The sequence below is a fragment of the Rhineura floridana genome, chromosome 14 (assembly GCF_030035675.1).
Source record: "Rhineura floridana isolate rRhiFlo1 chromosome 14, rRhiFlo1.hap2, whole genome shotgun sequence".
In the NCBI taxonomy this organism is placed as follows: domain Eukaryota; kingdom Metazoa; phylum Chordata; class Lepidosauria; order Squamata; family Rhineuridae; genus Rhineura; species Rhineura floridana.
The window spans coordinates 3006782-3025580 of NC_084493.1; the positions used below are offsets into that span (position 1 = coordinate 3006782).

The 18799-nt window shown below is 46.7% G+C and overlaps 3 protein-coding genes and 4 non-coding genes across 7 annotated transcripts in view; 6 read left to right on the forward strand and 1 right to left on the reverse strand.

Annotated features, from left to right (window-relative positions):
* Positions 1 to 41: 41 nt before the first annotated feature.
* On the forward strand, positions 42 to 6045 carry RPL4 (ribosomal protein L4). Its single transcript, XM_061594875.1, has 10 exons — positions 42 to 150; positions 1456 to 1627; positions 2343 to 2449; positions 2824 to 2962; positions 3539 to 3663; positions 4016 to 4145; positions 4458 to 4614; positions 5175 to 5258; positions 5669 to 5789; positions 5878 to 6045. The coding sequence occupies exons 1-10, from the start codon at positions 148 to 150 to the stop codon at positions 5956 to 5958; spliced, it is 1119 nt and encodes a 372-aa protein (XP_061450859.1). The 5' UTR covers positions 42 to 147; the 3' UTR covers positions 5959 to 6045.
* LOC133370133 (small nucleolar RNA SNORD16) lies at positions 1275 to 1375 on the forward strand. Its single transcript, XR_009759084.1, has one exon. It is a non-coding gene; the product is annotated as a small nucleolar RNA SNORD16 (small nucleolar RNA).
* Positions 2190 to 2261, forward strand: LOC133370130 (small nucleolar RNA SNORD18). Its single transcript, XR_009759081.1, has one exon. It is a non-coding gene; the product is annotated as a small nucleolar RNA SNORD18 (small nucleolar RNA).
* LOC133370131 (small nucleolar RNA SNORD16) lies at positions 2660 to 2759 on the forward strand. Its single transcript, XR_009759082.1, has one exon. It is a non-coding gene; the product is annotated as a small nucleolar RNA SNORD16 (small nucleolar RNA).
* Positions 4203 to 4273, forward strand: LOC133370129 (small nucleolar RNA SNORD18). Its single transcript, XR_009759080.1, has one exon. It is a non-coding gene; the product is annotated as a small nucleolar RNA SNORD18 (small nucleolar RNA).
* Positions 6046 to 8230: 2185 nt separating the features above from the next.
* SNAPC5 (small nuclear RNA activating complex polypeptide 5) lies at positions 8231 to 15803 on the forward strand. Its single transcript, XM_061595131.1, has 3 exons — positions 8231 to 8405; positions 12275 to 12364; positions 13526 to 15803. The coding sequence occupies exons 1-3, from the start codon at positions 8316 to 8318 to the stop codon at positions 13619 to 13621; spliced, it is 276 nt and encodes a 91-aa protein (XP_061451115.1). The 5' UTR covers positions 8231 to 8315; the 3' UTR covers positions 13622 to 15803.
* MAP2K1 (mitogen-activated protein kinase kinase 1) overlaps positions 15629 to 18799 on the reverse strand; it is a 46048-nt gene continuing 42877 nt past the window's right edge. The window contains exons 9-11 of the mRNA XM_061595128.1: positions 18033 to 18094; positions 17120 to 17165; positions 15629 to 16824 (exon numbers count right to left, since the gene is read on the reverse strand). Coding sequence (XP_061451112.1) covers positions 16711 to 16824; positions 17120 to 17165; positions 18033 to 18094 — 222 coding nt within the window. The 3' untranslated portion in view covers positions 15629 to 16710. The remainder of the gene's footprint in view (positions 16825 to 17119; positions 17166 to 18032; positions 18095 to 18799) is intronic.

The following is an 18799-nucleotide window of genomic DNA, read 5'->3' on the forward strand; positions in this document are numbered from 1 at the left end:
AGTCCGGCAGGTGGGAGCGGGCGGAGCTAGGAGAGGGAAGGAGCGTAAGCGGCAAAAGGGAGGCAGCTGTGGCGAGTCCTTCCTTTTCCGGCTGGGGCCGAGGTGGTGAGAGAACCTGTGCGGGGGGCTCCTCCGCTAGTCGCCATCATGGTGAGCGGGGAAGGGACTGGCGGCTGGGCCGGCGGGGAGGCCGAGAGGGCGGAGGACACCCGAGGGCCGCCGTGCTAGAGGAGCGGCGCTGGGGGAGAGGAGGGAGAAGAAGAAGGGCAGGCGGGGGCGAGCGGCGAGAGAGGCCGGCCAGGCGCCATCTTGGAGCGGAGGAGCCGCCGCGTGGAAGCCTGGCTAGGCCGGGCTGCCTGTCTGTTTTGTCCTCCGTTTCCTTTCCTCGCGGAAACAGGCACCGATCGTGGGCCGAGGGAACATAGGAAGCTGCCTTATGCCGAGCCGGACCACTGCACATGTAGTTCAGCATTGCCTACACTGGCTGGCAGCGGCTCCTGGGTTTCAGGCAGGGGTCTCGAGATGCCACTGGGGACTGGATCTGGGACCTCCAGCGTGCAGAGCAGATGCTCTACCACTGAGCTGTGCCCCTTCATAATATTTATTAGTTCCGTGGTTTTATAGGAGTATAGGAACTTGCCTTCAGCTGAGATGGACGGTTGGTCCATCTAGCTCAGTACTGTTTACACTGACTGGAAGTGGCCTTGCAGCGTTTCAGGAAGGGGCCTCTCCCAGTCCTACCTGGTGAGGCCAGAGATTGAACCTGAGAACTTCTGCATATAAAGCAAGGGCTGTGCCACGGAGCTACGGCCCTTCCACTAAACCAAGATTCCAGTCCTCATGAAGGGGAATTAAAAGGCTGGTTTAAATAGGGATGTCGAAAGCTGCCTCAGGCAGAGTCAAACGACTGGTCCATCTTGCTCAGTGCTGTCTACATTGACCGGCAGCGGCTCTCCAGGCTTTCAGGCAGGGTCCTCTCCCAACCCTACCTAGAGGAGCATTTTTAGCCAGCCAGGAGCTGGCTGAGGAGGGGCAGTATCATTGGAGACATTGGGGCCTGGAATAGGGAGAGTGTTTTCTTTCCCTTCCTGGGACTTTTTCTCTCTTTTTCGGATACGTGAAATGTGTTTTACAACCCCATGTATGAAGCATGACGATTTTTCTATAGAACGATCTACGGCCGTAGAGGATGGTGTGGCCGTGGATGTCCCATCCACATACAGGCCCGTCCATTCTTTATTTGAATATCTTGTGCATGTACACAGTGCGTATATTGCTATGATGTTGTAATTTGCATCGTATCTGGTATTCAGGGACAGTAGCCTGCTGTCTACATACTGTTGCCATTGAGCTGAAGACTTTGTGAGACTGAGCAATATTTGTCCTGTTGTTGAACTGCAATAACATTAGTTGCTTGTTTTTAAGAATTTGCATCTCTGTCTTCCCCCCTCCCAGGCATGTACTCGTCCATTAGTGTCGGTATACTCTGAAAAGGGGGAAGTGTCGGGTAAAAATGTCACCATGCCTGCTGTATTCAAGGCTCCCATTCGCCCAGATATTGTGAACTTTGTTCACACCAATTTGCGGAAGAACAACAGGCAGCCCTATGCTGTCAGCGAGCTTGCAGGTAAGATTTGTAATAACGTGTTTCTTATGATGGAGAATTTAATACTAGCGAGAAAGTACAGGTGATGTGTCAAGTCTCCTAGTGGTTTTTAAAGTAATAAAAGCAGGCAGTCAAAGTGAAGACTGCCTCAGTTGTAGTTGTCTGGATTGAGATGCAGCCTTGTAAATGAGCCCATGAAAATTACTAGCCTGCTGGGAGCTGACACAGGAAGGATGAAGAACCCTGTCCCTTCTCCAGCCTGCTGCACTTCTGTGCCATGCACAAAGCGGGCAGCTCCCCACCCTCTGGTAGCCCTCTTGGTTTCCATATTAGGTGATGCAATGCTCTATTCCTCCTTCGCCAGTCCACTCACACGTACACTGTTACATGTCACCCATATTTACCAGGTGAGTATATACAAGGTCGGGGTGAGATATGAAGTAAACCCTTGTAGAATATGGGACGTATTATAGGCGTTTGTAGATCTAGGCATCCTGTTTTTGTTTTTTACATTTTGGTATAGTTACAGTTTCTGAAAAAATGGCTTGCTAATTCCAGATTGCAGTTGTAAGTGTGTTCCTTGCTGAAATGATGACATTCCACTTAGTTGGTCCATGTTTTTGAATTCGGTGGTAACAGTGGAAGTTCTGGTGTTGGCTATTACACCTTCAGGAAAATGACCCAGACCATGTGAATTAGTAATTAATGATTTAATGGTGTACATTTCTTTTTTCAGGGCATCAGACCAGTGCTGAATCTTGGGGTACTGGAAGAGCAGTTGCTCGTATCCCAAGGGTTCGTGGAGGTGGAACTCATCGATCCGGCCAGGGTGCTTTTGGCAATGTATCCTTGATTCCATCTGCCTTTCCCTAGCATGTCCTCAAAACCTAAAATCTGATGAATTGAAATATAATTATGATTTATTATATGATAACAGTATTACTGTGTGTATGAAACATAAGCCTTAGTGGCCAGGAGCCTAAATTGAATGGAATGCCGTGCATAATTTGAGATATTGTTTTGGTGGTTTGAAAAGAGTAGAGGGATTGTACTTGCTATGATGTCGTAATTTGCGCCTTACTCTGTATACAGTGACAGTTGCCTGCTGTCATTAGGCTGGTACAGATGGTTGATGATCAGCTAATTCTGAGCAAGAATGAAAGGGGGGGTATTCCACATTAAATACTCTGGTTCCATCCTTTACACTGGATAAATAGATGTGTCGTGGAGGTCGCATGTTTGCCCCGACCAAGACTTGGCGACGCTGGCACCGTAGGGTGAATGTAACTCAGAAGCGCTATGCCATCTGCTCTGCTCTGGCAGCTTCAGCCCTTCCGGCGCTTGTTATGTCAAAAGGTAAGCATGCTTTTCCCAACCAGTGTGCCTCCAGATGTTGTTGGACCACAACTCCCATCAGCCTCAGCCAGCATTGCCAATGGTCAGGAAAGATGGGGATTGTGGTCCAACAACATCTGGAGGCACACTGGTTGGGAAAGGCTGATATAGAGGCATTAATGTATGTGTTCAATGTGGCAGAGCTGTAGTTGTGGGATGGTCGGTGTTCGTAGACTAAGGTGGCTAACCCAGGCTTTCCCTGACCCTGTGTCCATCCAGATGTTGGACACGCAACTCCCATCAGCCCCAGCCAGCATGGCCCATGGTGAGGGATGGGAGTTGATGTGTAGTCTTAACATTCTCTGCCTGGAGGGGTACAGGTTAGCCACTCCTGAAGTAGAAGGTACTTGATTAATGTGCCTAAGGGACAGTTAGGAGTTCTTTTGGAGAAACTGAGGCATAAGCATGTTTTAAGGTTAGCAGACGTGTTGGAGTTTCTTGCTCTTCTTAGTTTGTGTTCGTTAATAAACCCAGAAAGTGATATTTTTTGCCATCCTAGTCGATATGAACTTAAATCCAAAACTCTCCATATATCAGGCCACCGCATTGAGGAGATTCCAGAACTTCCCTTGGTAGTTGAAGACAAAGTCGAGGGCTACAAGAAAACTAAGGAAGCTGTTCTGCTGCTTAAGAAGCTGAAAGCCTGGAATGATATCAAAAAGGTGAGCTGAGCATTAGTTGCAAAAACAAGGAGTGTCAGTGAATAGCATGTGGGTTGATAAAACCAATACATTCCGTTCGAAGTTCCAACATATTACAGTGGTGCCCACTTAATTTTGTACAACATAGTTGGGCTGTGTATCTAACGAAAGAATGTTCTTGAAGTTTAATTCAGATATAAGCATTTATCAGCTTAATTACTGTTGACTATGCAAAATGATGAATTTTTCACTGGTCCGTGTTTCAGATGAACAGTGGTGATGGTGAAGTTCTGAGTTGCAGAAGGACACTTGTTGATCCTGAAAGTGGTGACTTAATTGCTTTTTACACAAAATGTGGTTTGTTTCCACCCAGGTCTATGCCTCTCAGCGTATGCGTGCAGGCAAGGGTAAAATGAGGAACCGCCGTCGCATCCAGCGCAGGGGACCCTGCATTGTCTACAGTGAGGACAATGGCATCATAAAAGCTTTCAGGAATATCCCAGGTAGTTTTTAAATTACCATCTAAGATGCATGATGGAGGTTGTGGACAGGAAGGGTGTCCAAAATGATGATATTCCACTTCATTGGTCCGTGTTTCTGAAACACATGATTTGGTGGAAGTTCTGACTAAATATCCAGATTGGGGGTAAATCTTTAGGAGGGAATACTATCGGAGGCACATCACCAGGGCATGTTTCCCTCACTTTCTAAGTCCAATGCATTGGACAGTAAGGAAACAACTTATTCCTTAAGCAGAATAGAGGGTACATGACGATGTGTACATAAAACACATACACTGTGCTATTTTCTGATAGGGATTACTCTTCTTGATGTCAACAAGTTGAACCTTTTGAGGCTTGCTCCTGGTGGCCATGTTGGACGTTTCTGCATTTGGACTGAAAGTGCTTTCCGCAAGTTGGATGATTTGTATGGCACTTGGCGCAAGTCGGCCACCCTGAAGAGTGACTACAAGTAAGCTTGTTTTTAAGGTTGAGTTTGGGTTTGTTTTATCTTGACTTCTGACTTGAGGCGTTGGTTGCCCTGCAAATAAATTGGGAGTTTTCAAGTATTGCAATTGGTCATGCAGTAGACTTGTTGAGTGTTCAATATGAACACTCATTGGAAAATCCCAGTGTAGTCTCCCCTCCAATACCTCCTTTTCCAGGGGGAAAAAAGGTTATCAAGGGGGAGAGGGTAGCCGGCAGTGAATGGCTTCCTGTTCCCCAGGTGTAAGGCTTGGATGGGGTAACAGGAAATAGTGGAGATGGGTTCAAATCCCAGTTGGGGCAGGAGGCTGGTGGTTGTTCCTGCTTCAGATTGGGGCTTTCTTATTTGAGTGGGAAAGATCTCCTTTTGGAGTTTTCCCTTGCCCTGCTTCTGGCAAATGGAAGGGTGCTCACATGAAAAATTGGGTGCTGTTTGGAATATATTAGACAATGCTTTTTTCTAGTGAAGGAGATTATGTATGTGTATTTATTTGTGAGTGAGTGAGAAGGTTCTCAGTGCTGTAACTTACCTGTACTTAAATGCAGCCTGCCAATGCACAAGATGACCAATACAGATCTTGGAAGAATTCTGAAAAGCCAAGAGATCCAGAAGGCCCTACGTGCACCAAAGTTAGTGTCTGTTTTAAATCTTTAGGTTAAGTAGTACTTCAAGTGATGCACTCTGGGTTTTGGCTGGGTGTTTTCTGGAACAAAAATGAGAAGAGGGGAAATGCAGGGTTGTACTTTTAATTTTAGGTTTAAAACTTTATTTATATCCCGGCCTTCCTCAGCAGGAGCCCAGGGTGGAAACTTGTCATCTTTAGTAGATGAAAACATACTTTGTGTAACAATATCTGTCAATTTGCTGCTCACACATTCTCTCCCTAGTATCTGTGTTTGGTCTAATAAACCTTGGGGATCTTTTACGGTGTGATGATATGTTGAGCTGTACATAACCTAACCCATCCTGGGACTGCACAGTGAAGGGTAGCGTGCCAATCAATCCAAGGGCTATGTACTCATCCAATCTTCTTCTGCAGGAAAAAGATTCACCGCAGAGTTCTTAAGAAGAATCCACTGAAGAATTTGAGAGTTATGATTAAACTGAATCCATATGCCAAGACTAAGAGGCGCGACACCATTCTGCGCCATGCGAAGAATGTAAGTGTGGTTAAACATTGGACTGAAATTGCATTTCTTGTTTTAAAAACATGAAGAGCTATAATAGTCTCTATTTCTGTTTCTACAGCACAAGCTCAGAGAAGAGAAAGCCGCAAAGGGGAAAGCAAAGGTTCAGGCTGCAGCTGCAAAGACTGAAACTGCAGCATGAATAGAAGAAGCTTCAGTGCTTGTTTGCTTCAGTGCTGAAAAGGGCTGTACTGTGGATTACAGTTAATAAAAAACAAATCTATCCAGAGTGCTGTCTTCTTTGCTGTCACTTGCACTGATGCTCTTCAATCATGAAAGGATGGAATGGAAATTCAGAAGCTGGTTAATACATTTTTATGGAATATTTGGCCTGAAGCCCCAGATGTGCCTGTCTCAAAAAGGCACATCAACATGTTACATATTTTTGGAGACCACCCTTACTTGTAGTGCTCAATAAAATGCAAGCTGTACTCTGAAGTAGTGTGATATGACTTAAGTTGTGAGTTACTCTTCATGAGAGTTCTCGCAGCACACAAGATTGACACATGAACTTCACCGAGGAAGGTTGACATTCGAGTTCAAGCAAAGTTTTTTTGGGGGGAGAGTGATGGGGAGGTGAAGGGTTTAATGAGAATTTCAACTCACTGTGATAACCATTTAAAATGTTCAAGAGAAATACGGAATGGGAATTAGAGGGAGTTAAGGGGGTTTAAATAGTTGTCTGAGAGGGTTTCCAGATGTGCAATACCAGGAAGAAATACAAGTTGTGCCTTGTGTGGTACAGGAGGGCACCTTTCTATCTGTGGATTTTGTAGCTGCTGCCAATTTCTTGTATGCATAAAAATGCAGAAAGAGTTGCAGTTGGAATTTAGTTGAAAGTGATTCCCACCCCCCACCCCCCAAAAATTGTGCTTACTGTGGTGTGAATGCTTGAGTTATTGTATACTGACTCTGAGCATTGTGTACATGGAATGGAAGGGATAGAAGAAGAGCTTTTGGGATCAGGCCAGTGGCTCATCCAGCCAACTAGCTGCCTCTGGGAAGCCTGTATGTAGAACATAAGCGCAAAAGCTCTGTGCCCTCCTGTGGTTTCCTGTAACTGGCATGCACAAGCATGCTCTCTCCAGCAGCCATTGGTGGCTCATAGCCATTGACAATTTCATGGAGGATAAGGCTTAATCCTTTAAAGCCATTCAGGTTGGTGTCCATCAATACCTGTTGCGGGAGCAAGTTTATGAGCTACAGGAAGAAGGAACTCCCTTACATGGGAATGGTGGGGTGGTAGTGGTATAAATCTTTTAAAACCCAAATAACTGTAGGAGCCCATTGCTATAGGAATACTACAGATGAGGAATGGGGTGTTACAAGAGGCCAACATGTGAAGTAATTAAGCCATTTCCAGGGTTTTCTCGTGCTGTCCAGTGTTGACCGGGTCAAAATGTGTTAGCTGCTGCTTTGGCTATCCAGAGAGGTAGCTGTGTAATTTGTCCCAGCAAAAGCAGTCTTGTTCCTTAAGCTGACAGCCACTGCTCAGCTGGATGGAAATGTGCCTTGTTGGGGTCCCATGCTTTGCTCTCTCATTCTGCAGTGGGACCCAGAGGATGGTGCCACTAAAGTCCACAAAAGGGGGTGCGCTACTTTGAATACACTGTGCAAATAGGCTAGTATTGGAAATAAAGATTCTAGCTAAACCTGACCCCTGATATATTTGGAGAGATCTCACTGCACCAATCCTATCGTGAAGGGCAAAAAAAGATTTCCTTTGTATCCGTTCTTTCAGTCTGTCCTCGGAGGGCTTTGAGGAGAGACTGAAAGAAGTGTGCATAATTACCCTTGAGAAGACTGAGGGGAGATAGAACAGCACTTGAAAGGTTGCCACACAGAGGAGCGCCAGGATCTCTTCCGGATCATCCCAGAGTGCAGGACACTGAATAATGGGCTCAAGTTGCAGGAAGCCAAATTTTGGCTGAACATCAGGAAAAACTTGTTAGAGCGGTGGGGCAATGGAACCAATGACCTAGGGAGGTGGTGGGTTCTCCCAACACGAGGCATTCAAGAGGCAGCTGGACAGCCACCTGTCAGGGATGCTTTTAAGTTGCATTCCTGCACTGAGCAGGGGGTTGGACTGGATGGCCTTAAAGGCCCCTACCAACTCTATTCTGTTCTATGCGTGTTCTATGAGTGTTCTTGCACTCGGGTCCTGCTTGCGGACTTCCCCCAGGCACCTAGTTGGCCACTGTGAGAACAGGATGCTGGACTAGATGGGCCACTGGCCTGATCCAGCAGGCTCTTATGATCCTCCCACCCCCGCAGTTTTCAATCTCTGCTGCTTGTGCTGTGTTAAAATGGGAACTCTTGCCATCGGAAGGGCGGAACGTCCAATGGGAGGAAAGAGTTCCCTAACGTTTCCGCCCTCGTGCAAGATGGCGCTGCTCCCTTCCTTCCGGGCAGGAAGCGAACACCCGGGGGCCGCGACGACGAGACATCATCACTCCGCGCAGCCTAAGTAGCAACAGTAGCGGCGGCGGCGGCGGCAGGATGCTGAGCCGCCTGCAGGAGCTGCGGAAGGAGGAGGAGACGCTGCTGCGGGTCAAAGCGGCGCTGCACGACCAGCTCAACCGGCTCAAGGTCCGGGGACGATGGAGCAGGAGCCGAAAGGCTCGCGCGGGGGCCAGGCGGGGCTTCCCGGGCCGCCTGCTTGCCTGTCTCTATGGGTGCTGGGGGGAGGAGATGGGGACGGGGGGGGGAAGACTCGTTTGCATATGCAAATTAGGGCATGGGCGTGGCTGTGCAGTTGCACGTGTGCACGCGTTTCCTCGGCCTGTCGCTTGGCTCGTATCTGTTGCAGCCAGCAGAGCGGGAAACCCGGGGAGGCTTATTGGGAGGGTTGGCCGCAGGCTTGCTGGCAGATGGTGGTGAGCCACATCCATGGAGCGGCATCCTTAACACGCGTAAGCCTAGGAAGCTGCCACATGACCTCTCACTTGTGGGGTGCCACAGGGCTCCATCCTCTCCCCAATGCTGTTCAACATCTATATAAAGCCGCTGGGGACTGTCATCAGGAGATTTGGGCTGCAGTGTCACCAATATGCGAATGACACACAGCTCTATCTCTCATTTAAATCTTCACCGGGGTTGGCTGTAGAAACCCTATCCAAGTGCCTGGAATCGGTGAGTGGCTGGATGGGAAGGAATAAACTGAAGCTGAACCCTGACAAAAGTGAGATACTGTTCTTGGGAGACAAGGGAAGATTAGGGGATTTGGACCTGGTGCTCAATGGGGTACAGTTGCCCCTGAAAGACCAGGTCTGTAGCCTGGGGGTCATTCTTGACTCCCAGCTGTCCATGGAGGCTCAGGTCTCGGCTGTGAGCCGGGCGGCACTGTATCAGCTCCATCTGATATGGAGCCTATGCCCTTACCTTCCCAATCATCTGCTCCCATCGGTGGTACATGCCCTGGTCTCCTCTCGCCTAGACTACTGTAATGCGCTCTACGTGGGGCTACCCTTGAAAACGGTCCGGAAGCTGCAACTGGTACATAACTTACCCACTTTTTTCACTGTCCAACTTTCATATCCATACATAGAGATCAGGAATACCATGGTCTGAATGATCCTGACTTTAGTGTTCAGTGATACATCTTTGCATTTGAAGATCTTTTCTAGTTCTCTCATAGCTGCTCTCCCCAGTCCTAGCCTTCTTCTGATTTCTTGACTATTGTCTCCATTTTGGTTAATGACAGTACCATGGTATTGCCGTTGACAAGTTCAGTGTCCTCATTATCAACTCTGAAGTTACATAAATCTTCTGTTGTCATTACTTTAGTCTTCTTTTCAACTGTAGTCCTGCTTTTGTGCTTTCTTCTTTAACTTTTATCAGCATTTGTTTCAGATCATTACTGGTTTCTGCTAGTAGTATGGTGTCGTCTGCATATCTTAAATTATTGATATTTCTCCCTCCAGTTTTCACACCTCCTTCATTTTGGTCCAATCCCGCTTTCCGTATGATATGTTCTGCGTATAGATTAAACAAATAAGGTGATAATACCCCTGTCTTACACCCTTTCTGATTGGGAACCAGTTGGTTTCTCTATTCTGTCCTTACAGTAGTCTCTTGTCCAAACTATAGGTTGCACATCACAACAATCAGATGCTGTGGCACCCCCATTTCTTTTAAAGCATTCCATAGTTTTTCGTGATCTACACAGTCAAAGGCTGTGCTGTAATCTATAAAACACAGGGTGATTTTCTTCTGAAATTCCTTGGTCCGTTTTATTATCTAACGTATGTTTGCAATGTGATCTCTGGTGCCTCTTCCCTTTCTAAATCCAGCTTGGACATCTGGCATTTCTCGCTCCATCTATCTTTTAAAAAATATTGGTATCTCATTTCATGTTTCTCGAGGTGATTTCATTGGTAACGCCGACATTTCAGTGGGTGATATCCAACATTATTCATATTCAGAGTAGACTCACTGGAATCAGTGGCCTTAAGGAACTGAGATCCAATTAAGTCACACTCAAACTATTGCCCGGTATGAAAAGATAACAACTGTATCAGAGAAGCGTATTAGCATACATCATAAATTAGGCATTGTGTGGTATTCAATGCTAGTCCTACACAGACTAGACTCGTTGATGTTAGTAGACTTGACTAATTTAGGTCACATAATCTCATCTCACAAGATGAGACGAGGCTAACTTAGGTTCATTAATTTCAATGGGTTTACTCTGAGTAAACATTAGTTGAAGACAACCTTGTAATATTTATATCCTGCCTCTCAAAGACCTCCGAGATAGAAAAAAGCAGCAGAAAAGAGAAAATTCCACAGGGAAGTTTATTTTATTTATTTATAACTGTATTGGTATACTGCTATTTCATTTAAAAACATCATAGCGGTTTACAACAAGTAAAACACTGTACAGTAAATACAAAAGTGAAGTTGCTGTAAATCAGACAGTCTTGCTCCTTTCAGTAACCTAGTTTCAGAGGATAGAAGGAACTTGGATCAGAGCTTCTGTGACAGCTCTGAACACACCAGGTGGGTTGTGTAGGCCAGGGCCGAGGAACCTGTGGCTTTCCAGACGTTGCTGGACTACATCTACACCTTGCAGCATCTGTTAGCTGTGCTGGCTGAGGTTGATGGGAGTTGGTAGTCCCACCACAGCTGGAGGGCGCCAAATTCCCCATCCCTTGTAAGCCACTTCGGCCTCAGACTTCTACACAAAGCTCTTTGTGTCTAAAAATGAGTCCTTCAAAGATGCCAGCCCATAGACCAAACTGTGTGGCAGTTCGCTTCCTCCTGTGCAGCCTGTAGCCTTAAAAGGGCTTGACCAGCCTCACACCAAACCTGTTGTTTGCCGTGTTTCTTTTAAATGCCACAAGGTTTTGGGAGTATTCGTACAGCTGTCAGCTGGGTGCTAAGGCTGTGGTATGAGGAAGAGAGGGGGAGAGACAGACGCACACAAAAGGGGCAGAATTATAAATAGACAGGCAGGGAATGCACTTTCCGGAAGAGATTAGGGCTTAAGCTTTCTGGCATGTACAGAGTGCTAGATGCTATGCCGATTGCTATTGTTTGGGCATGGGTGCATTCCATGTGCCTGTAAGTGCGCCTTGCAAGCATAGAATCTAGCCTTTAAAAGAAAAACAAAAAAGACATTTCTAGTCCTTACAATTCAATAATTCTGTAAATCTGTGGGCCATGCTCTCTACATCCATCTGGCGGGGCTTGCAAAGGGGAAGCTCCCTGTGGAGTTTTGCTTGATGAAACAAGAATGGCTACGAGGGTTGTTGGTGATGGAGAGTTCATTATTATTTTGTTCACAGCTACCCACCTTCCTGTTCCCTCACTTAACTCCATCCAGCTCAAGTTGTTTGTTCCTCATCCTAAATAATACGCTACCACTACGTTATATTCCAGAAATTGGGAGGAACTAACTCCATGCGGGTGAAGTGGTTTCCATTAAGCTGTTCCCTCTTGTGCTGATCTCGACAATTGCTTGTACCTGCCATCTAATGAATCCTATTAGATTGTGGTTTTTTTAATCGGAGTGGGGAATTGCATGATTTGCCTACAGGAAAAGGGTTGTAGCTGAAGGGTAGGGCATCTGTTTTGCATTTAGGAGGTCACAGGTTCAATTCCTGACATTGCCAGATAGGGCTGGGAAAGACCCACTGCCCAAAACCCTGGAGAGCCACTGCCAGTCAGTGCAGGTAGTACTGAGCTAGATGGACCAATGTCTGACTGGGAATAAGCAGCTTCCTACATTCCTAGGAGCTTACAGAATTTGTATTTTTTAGGCCCCATGGAATTTTTGCTACATGCTAATTTTCCCTGGCTTTGAGTGATGAAATGGAACAGTGCCAATCTGGTGTCCTCCAGATGTTTTGGACTACAACTCCCATCGGCCAGTACAGCGTAGTCCAAAATTTCTGGAGGGCACCAGACTGGTATATTTCACTGTGTATCTTCACAATTCTTTAAAACATTTCTAGGTGGAAGAGTTGGCCCTTCAGTCCATGATCAGCGCCAGAGAAGGAAACATGACCATACCTCCTGCTACTGAGATGGAAGAGCATCAAAACGTAAGGCCCCCGCTGTTCTCTGTTGGGAGGAAGGCCAAGAGAGACCACTGTGCCTTGTCGAAGGCTACTGAGAAGGTGCAAAATACCAGGCACTAATCCTGTTAGCGACAATTTCCTCCTGACTGGGAAGGAGATGGTCTCCCGTGCCAGATAGTACTGGAGCCGATTGCATGGTCCATAGCATTGTTGGGGAGCAAAACCAAAAGAGAGGCAGTGAAATGTGCGCTTATTTAGAGCATCATTCCATGCCAATTACGTCCGTTCCCTGGTGATCCCAAGGAGCCAGGCGTATTCATTGTTGTGAGGTCTTGACTGCGTGGGGTCACTGGGGGAATAGAAGCAATCTGAGAACAAGGATGGGGGAACCTGTGGCCCTGCAGGTGTTGTTGAACTACCGTTCCCATCAGCCCCAGCCAGTGTGGCCAATGGCCAGGGATGATGGCGTTGTAGTCCAGAAATATTTGGAGGGCTCCCATCCCTGCTTAATAACCAACAAACATTGCTGCCTTTGAAACAGCGCAACAAGCAACTGTGTTAAATCAGGGTTAAGGGGAATGCCTGGTCCTCTGATTTGACCGTTGGCTGCGCTGGCTGGTGCTGATGCAAGTTGGAGTCTGAAACAACTGGAGCGCCAGAGTTTCCCCTGAATTAAATGGATTAGATCTGTGAATGCACATCCCCCCCCCCAGCGCCTAAGAGGCTTGCGTCTGCCTTGCCTCATCTTGGCTGCTCTGAGTTTTCCACGTGAGAGTGGGACCTGGCAAAAAGAGAATGCTGGGTTTGGGTCTGATCCAGCATGCTTTGTTTTTGTAAAAAAGCTATGAAAGATGTATTATTATTAGTTGCTTTTTTCAAATTGAAAACTCAAAGCAACTTAAAAAAATAGTAACAGGAATAAAAACATTATAAAATACTCAAACTACATAAAAACAAAATCCAACTTCTCCCCACCTGACTAAAAGCAAACAGAAAATTAAATTCACAAGGCCTGGGTGAATAAAAATGTTTTTGCCTGATGTCTAAAGGCAGTGACGGTGCCAGGCCTGCCTGCATTGAGAATGGTTACACAGCTTGTTGTATCTCTCAGGTAGGAGGCCCTCTCTTGTTTGTGTTCTTATCCTGAAGTGATCAGGTTCTTATTTTGTGTCTGCTCATGGACAGATGGACAACGAAGCCGCCATCAATCAAACTAAATTGCAGTTACAAATGCACGTTGGTGAGGAGGAGGAGGAAGAGGAGGAGGAATCTGATTCATGAAGCGAGGCACACAGCAGCCTTATTATCCCAGACTCAGGAACCCTCCCTGTCTGCCATTCAAGAAAATATCATCAGACTTTGCTTGGTGCTACAGCAACCAAACTACATTTGTAAGCGCGGCCGGTTTCCCAAAGGCTTCCAGAGCCAGCGATGAACTCTCCGAGAGGGGTGTTGGGAGAATGCAATGTTGATGTATCACTATGTAGCATGATTCCCTCCTTGTACCAAGTAGCATTTGGGAGGTGCAACGTGCAACTCCCAAAGCAATAATCTACCCATGAAGGCATCCATTGCTGGTAAAAATAGATGGAAAGTCATTAAGTCTAATTGAATGGCACTACCCAACCTCGTAAACTATACAGATTTAACAAAAGGAAGCAGTACTTCGGGACTCTTTGCCTATAGCATTTGCTGTGGTGTTCACGAGAAACAGCCACAGCTTATATATAACACCCCTAGATTCTAACTTCCTTTGGCCCATTGTATAAAGCTTCAGACCCTTTATGAGTGGTCTACAAGTAATCACGTGTGACATTTTAAAGCGCTGGAGCTTTTCCTTCTGAAGGGGGCATGCGGAATAGTCGGAGGACTGTACTTGTGTACAAACTGGAGTGGAGACTGTTGATCTTCCTAAAATCAGAGCTTCCTTGCCATCGATGGGGTGCTCGATTTTTTTTTTTACAATTATGTAGTTTGACTAGCACAAGCATTACTGCAATGAGCCTTCCTTCTAGAGTGTGTCCTTGGCTTCTACCTAAGGATTTTTGAAGAGACGTTCTGCTACAAACAATTCATGTGCTGTTACCAAGAGTGGAAGCCTCCAGTTTGAAGACAGAGAAGCCAAGGATGCCGAGTGCCTGTAGTGGCTGCCAGTCCTTGGAGCTGGAGAGCTCCTCCTCCCAGCCTCCCTTAGCTCTGTGTTGGTAAAGAAGACGCAGCTGCTGCTGCTACTTCCTGCTTCCGCTACTTCCTGCTTCCCAACCCAGCAGCCTTTCTTTTCTCTCCGTGAAGGAGGAGTGAAGTTTGTCTTGCTTCTGGATGCTTTTCTTCCATGTCTTCTCTGCCTCCAGGTGCTTTCCTCTCCTCGTTCTTTTTCCAACTGCAGGCAAAAAGGTGGGCTTAGAACGAGCGAGCGAGGCAAGCCTTTTGCCATGAGAATTTGCTCGGGGTTGTCTGCCCCGGGAGTCCTTTTTTTCATGCATCTGGGATCCAGTCTCAGCATCGCTCACGTGCCAGGTTACAGTAGAATAGCAGAACATCAGCCAAGGTGATCCTAAGTGCTGCAGGATGGGGCTGAACCCAGCTTTGTGTGTGTGAGCAGCTGGGTATCCCTTTCTCTGTCACTGGCCCGGAGGTGAAATGAATAATCACATGCACCAAAAGTCAGTTTGCAGGGATGTAGCATTATAAGTATCCCCTGGAACACGTGGCCAGGGAAGATTCTGAACAGAAGCTTTGTTTGCTGCACATGTCCTACTTGGCTGAAATACCATAAGAACTAAGAATGTCCTTGCTGGATCAGGCCAACGGCCCATAAGGTCCAGTATCTTGTTCTCACAGTGGCTAGCCAGATGCCCATGAGAAATCTGCAAGCAGGACCTGAGCGCAACAGCAGTCTTCCCCATTTGTGCTTTCCAGCAATTGGCATTCAGAGGCAGGACGTGGCCATCACGGCTAGTAGCCATTGGCAGCCCTGTCCTCCTCCATAAATTTGTCTATTCCTTTTTAAAAGGCATCCATGCTGGTGGCTGTTGCTACGTCTACCTTAACTGTACTGTGTGTGAAGAAGTTAGCTTGGTGCATCATGCTCCATGCTCAACAGACTGAGGCAGGAAACATGGAAGAAAGTCTACAAATTGAATAAGAGAGGATGTGCCTTGAAGGAAGAGGATGAGCAGGTCCCAGATGGCAGGGCTGGAGAAGACCCCCCCCCCATTTTTTTTTGGTCAAATGCCTTGGATCAGTCTCAGTACCAATCAATCACAATTAATAATCCACTCCCTGAAGTAACTTCATGACATATTTATTAGTGTAAGATGAAACATCTGAAAGAATAAAACAATTAAAAGAATTTTCAGACACCAAGTATGCACAATTTGTCATATCAAACATCAGTTGACCTAGAAGGGAAAACAGTTCTGATGTATTTTTTTTTTTTAATTAAAAAGCCGTTGATTCTGTCTGAGGGATAGTTCTCTTTTCACCTGTTCTCAAAATACAAATACCAAATTAACTGGAAGGGGCAGGTGTACCTCACTAAGCGATCCCAGACATATCCAACAAGACTCTTAAAAATAAATAGAAGGTGTCAACAGATTTCTGTATGTTGACCTGGGCGGCAGCGAGGAATGGGGTGTGTGTGGCAGTTTATGGCTCAGGGCCCTGCACACATTTACCAAGAGTCTGTTATACAAACAGAAAGATCAGAACCATTATTCGTAACTCCAATCTCAGATCAGCAGCAGCAAATACATGCTTTGGAGAGGCTTGATTCAGGGCGTCTGTAACTGTTCTGCCTGCAACACTGGCTAAGCAAGACTTGGAAAAAGGTACCACCAAAGTTACAAAAAGGCTCACGGTCAAAAACAACCTAGCAGAGGTGAGAAGGAAGCAGCTCCAGCAGCATTTCCCACTTGCAAAAGGAGATCCAACATCCAGTCCAAATTTGCCAAATCGCTATCACTTGAAAAGCATCACGTTTGGTCAGTTAACAAATAAGTAATCAAACACAACAGCTGTTAATTTAGAACCCCAAAGAGGAAAAGAAGAGACATGGGAAAAAAGAAATTGGCGCATGCTAGAAGTAGGGAGATCTTTTTTGCTTAAAGGGGAGGTGGTGGTGGCGGTGGGGAAAAATGCACATTTTCAATAGACAGAAGCTTTGAGAAACGGGACCAAAACAGCATTGCTTTAAACAGATGGAACAGGAGGTGGCTTCCACCAGGCGCCATTCCAGTTTGTTTCAGTGGGTCTTGCGGGGGTGGTGTTACGACGACTCCTGGTCAAGTTCCACTTGGAATGAAGATGGCACAGGAGGAGGAGGAGGATCAGGAGTGCTTGGCATATCCTTTGCTCTGGTAGTTCAATATTCAGACTCCTCCCACGTGGGTCGGGGTGCTAGGCTGGTTAAGGCCTATGGTTGAACACAGCCACCCTGCAAAATCCACTTCCTCTGCTTCTGATCTCTTAATGAATGTGTGGACCTAGAGGATGCAAAGGGACAGAGAAGGAACAGCCAAGAAAACAGTTTGCTTTGAGGCAACCAGAGGGGAGGGGGCAGCGTTATGTTCTCATCAGCAACCATGTTACAGGAGCCAATAGCATTTTCCTTGCACAGGAAGAGGCCAGACGGGGTCCCTTTTCATACCCGCCTCCCTAGGAATGATGTTGAATTTCACTTGGTGACTTCTGATCAGAAGCCAGAGATCAGAAAGTGGCCACAGAGGAATCTTGGAAAGCTTCAGAATGCTTTTAGTGGAGAAATGTGTTTCTACTCACCATAAGCTGCTTGAGATCTGCCCTCTCCGCCGGATTCTTGACCAAGCTGCATAAATAAAGGAAAGTTGACACATTCCTGCTGCTGTGTCAGTGCTCAGCATCTGACAAAAGTTACAGGAGAAGGGTGGGGGGAGAGGACACTGTTGCCCACAGCCCCATCTATCTCCCCAAGGCCAGGCTTGCCCCAGAAGGCACAGCTCCAGATGGCAACTCTTGCATGGCTCCTGCCCATTCCAAAGGGGATTGTGCAAGAGAACGTCCCCCTGGGTTGTACTTTGTGTTGGATCAGGGGTGCGGAACTGGATCTGGCCAGGGGACCAGCTCCTTACCTCGGCACACACCTGAGGCCCAACTTAGGTGGATGTCAGGGGTCTTGTTTTCGCCCATGCTGTCTGAAACCAGACCACAAGGGCATAAAAGTGTGCACAGTGCTTCCCTAGCATCAAGAAAACGGGCGACTGTCAGTGCTGGGCACAGCTCTACGGAAGTGCTGACAATCAGCTGACCGCTGCTCTTCCCAGGTGCTGACGATCAGCTGACAGTGCTTGGGAAGTGCTGCGCAACAGCTTTGCAGGCCCCGCTGATCGATGATGCCTGCAAAGCCCCTTTTATCCAAGCCCTGCCTTTACCTGCCCCACAAGTGGCAGCATTCATGATAGCAGGTGGGTGAGTCTTGGTTGAGACAGCCTTGCAGGCCTTAATTAGGCCTGTGGGCCATAGGTTCCCCTCCCATGTTAAATTAATAGGAAAGATGACTGCGATTTAGGAAATCCAGATGTGTCTTGACCCAGTCTGCTTAGGATCCTTTCCAAAAAGCAAAAAAACTTTTTTTATTAGTTCACCCGAAATACATTTTAAAAATGCACACACAAAATTTTCCTCTGAAAATAAAGGGCTCAAGAACTGAACTCACCATTTGTTCACAAAGTCCTGGAATTCTGGACTGAAGACTCCGCTGTGCAGCTTTGGAGGTGGCTGAAAAACAAGATTGCAAAGAGACTAATGCAAATGGAATAAATGTGGCAACCGATATAATTTCCTGAAACTTGCATTTTCTAATTGTTCTCAGCCTTTCAAAAAGAGAGAAACGGCGAGCCATTGGGTGCAGGGGGTTTCAATACACGGTGGGACTCCTTTTGACAAAGAGAGGGAGAGAGAGGGGATGCATTCACATGTGCAAAATTACAAAAAGGCCCAATCAGCATTGTGCATGGCGTGGAGGGGCTGCCCAAATCAGTTTGTTCCAAAACTCCATTTCCATCGTAACATTAGCTGCCTTTTGAAACTGGAAGCACAGATTTAATGTTGCCATAGGAACAGAGGTGTTTGGGGGGGGGGTTTGCACGCATCTTGGCGATGCCAAAGGTCATGGGCTTGCACAAGTAAGATTCTGAAAGACAGGGTTTTGCTTTTGAAATCACATGATGTGAGTCATCAGAAGAGGTGCATAAAAGCTAAGAGGGAAACAGCTGTCCATGCTGTGGGCTCTGGGCCCCAGCACCTCGGGGCTTGGAATCAGAATTCCTAAAGGAAAAACAAACCGCTACATTTAATCCAGTGGAACTTTTGCATGACAAGGTTGAGGAAGGTGAGGGTAACTTACAGCCCGCTACTATTTGCAATCTATGGGATGCTCTCTCTCTCTCTCTCTCTCTCTCAGCAACTGCATCCTGGAAAGGT

Excerpts from the sequence above, each read along its gene's own strand:
- RPL4 (XM_061594875.1), top strand. Across the intron at positions 4,146-4,457 it reads AGCTTTCAGGAATATCCCAG|GGATTACTCTTCTTGATGTC; the intron begins GTAGTTTTTAAA and ends ATTTTCTGATAG. Across the intron at positions 5,259-5,668 it reads AAGGCCCTACGTGCACCAAA|GAAAAAGATTCACCGCAGAG; the intron begins GTTAGTGTCTGT and ends CTTCTTCTGCAG.
- SNAPC5 (XM_061595131.1), top strand. The coding sequence starts at position 8,316 with ATGCTGAGCCGCCTGCAGGAGCTGCGGAAGGAGGAGGAGACGCTGCTG. Across the intron at positions 8,406-12,274 it reads ACCAGCTCAACCGGCTCAAG|GTGGAAGAGTTGGCCCTTCA; the intron begins GTCCGGGGACGA and ends AAACATTTCTAG. Across the intron at positions 12,365-13,525 it reads AGATGGAAGAGCATCAAAAC|ATGGACAACGAAGCCGCCAT; the intron begins GTAAGGCCCCCG and ends GCTCATGGACAG.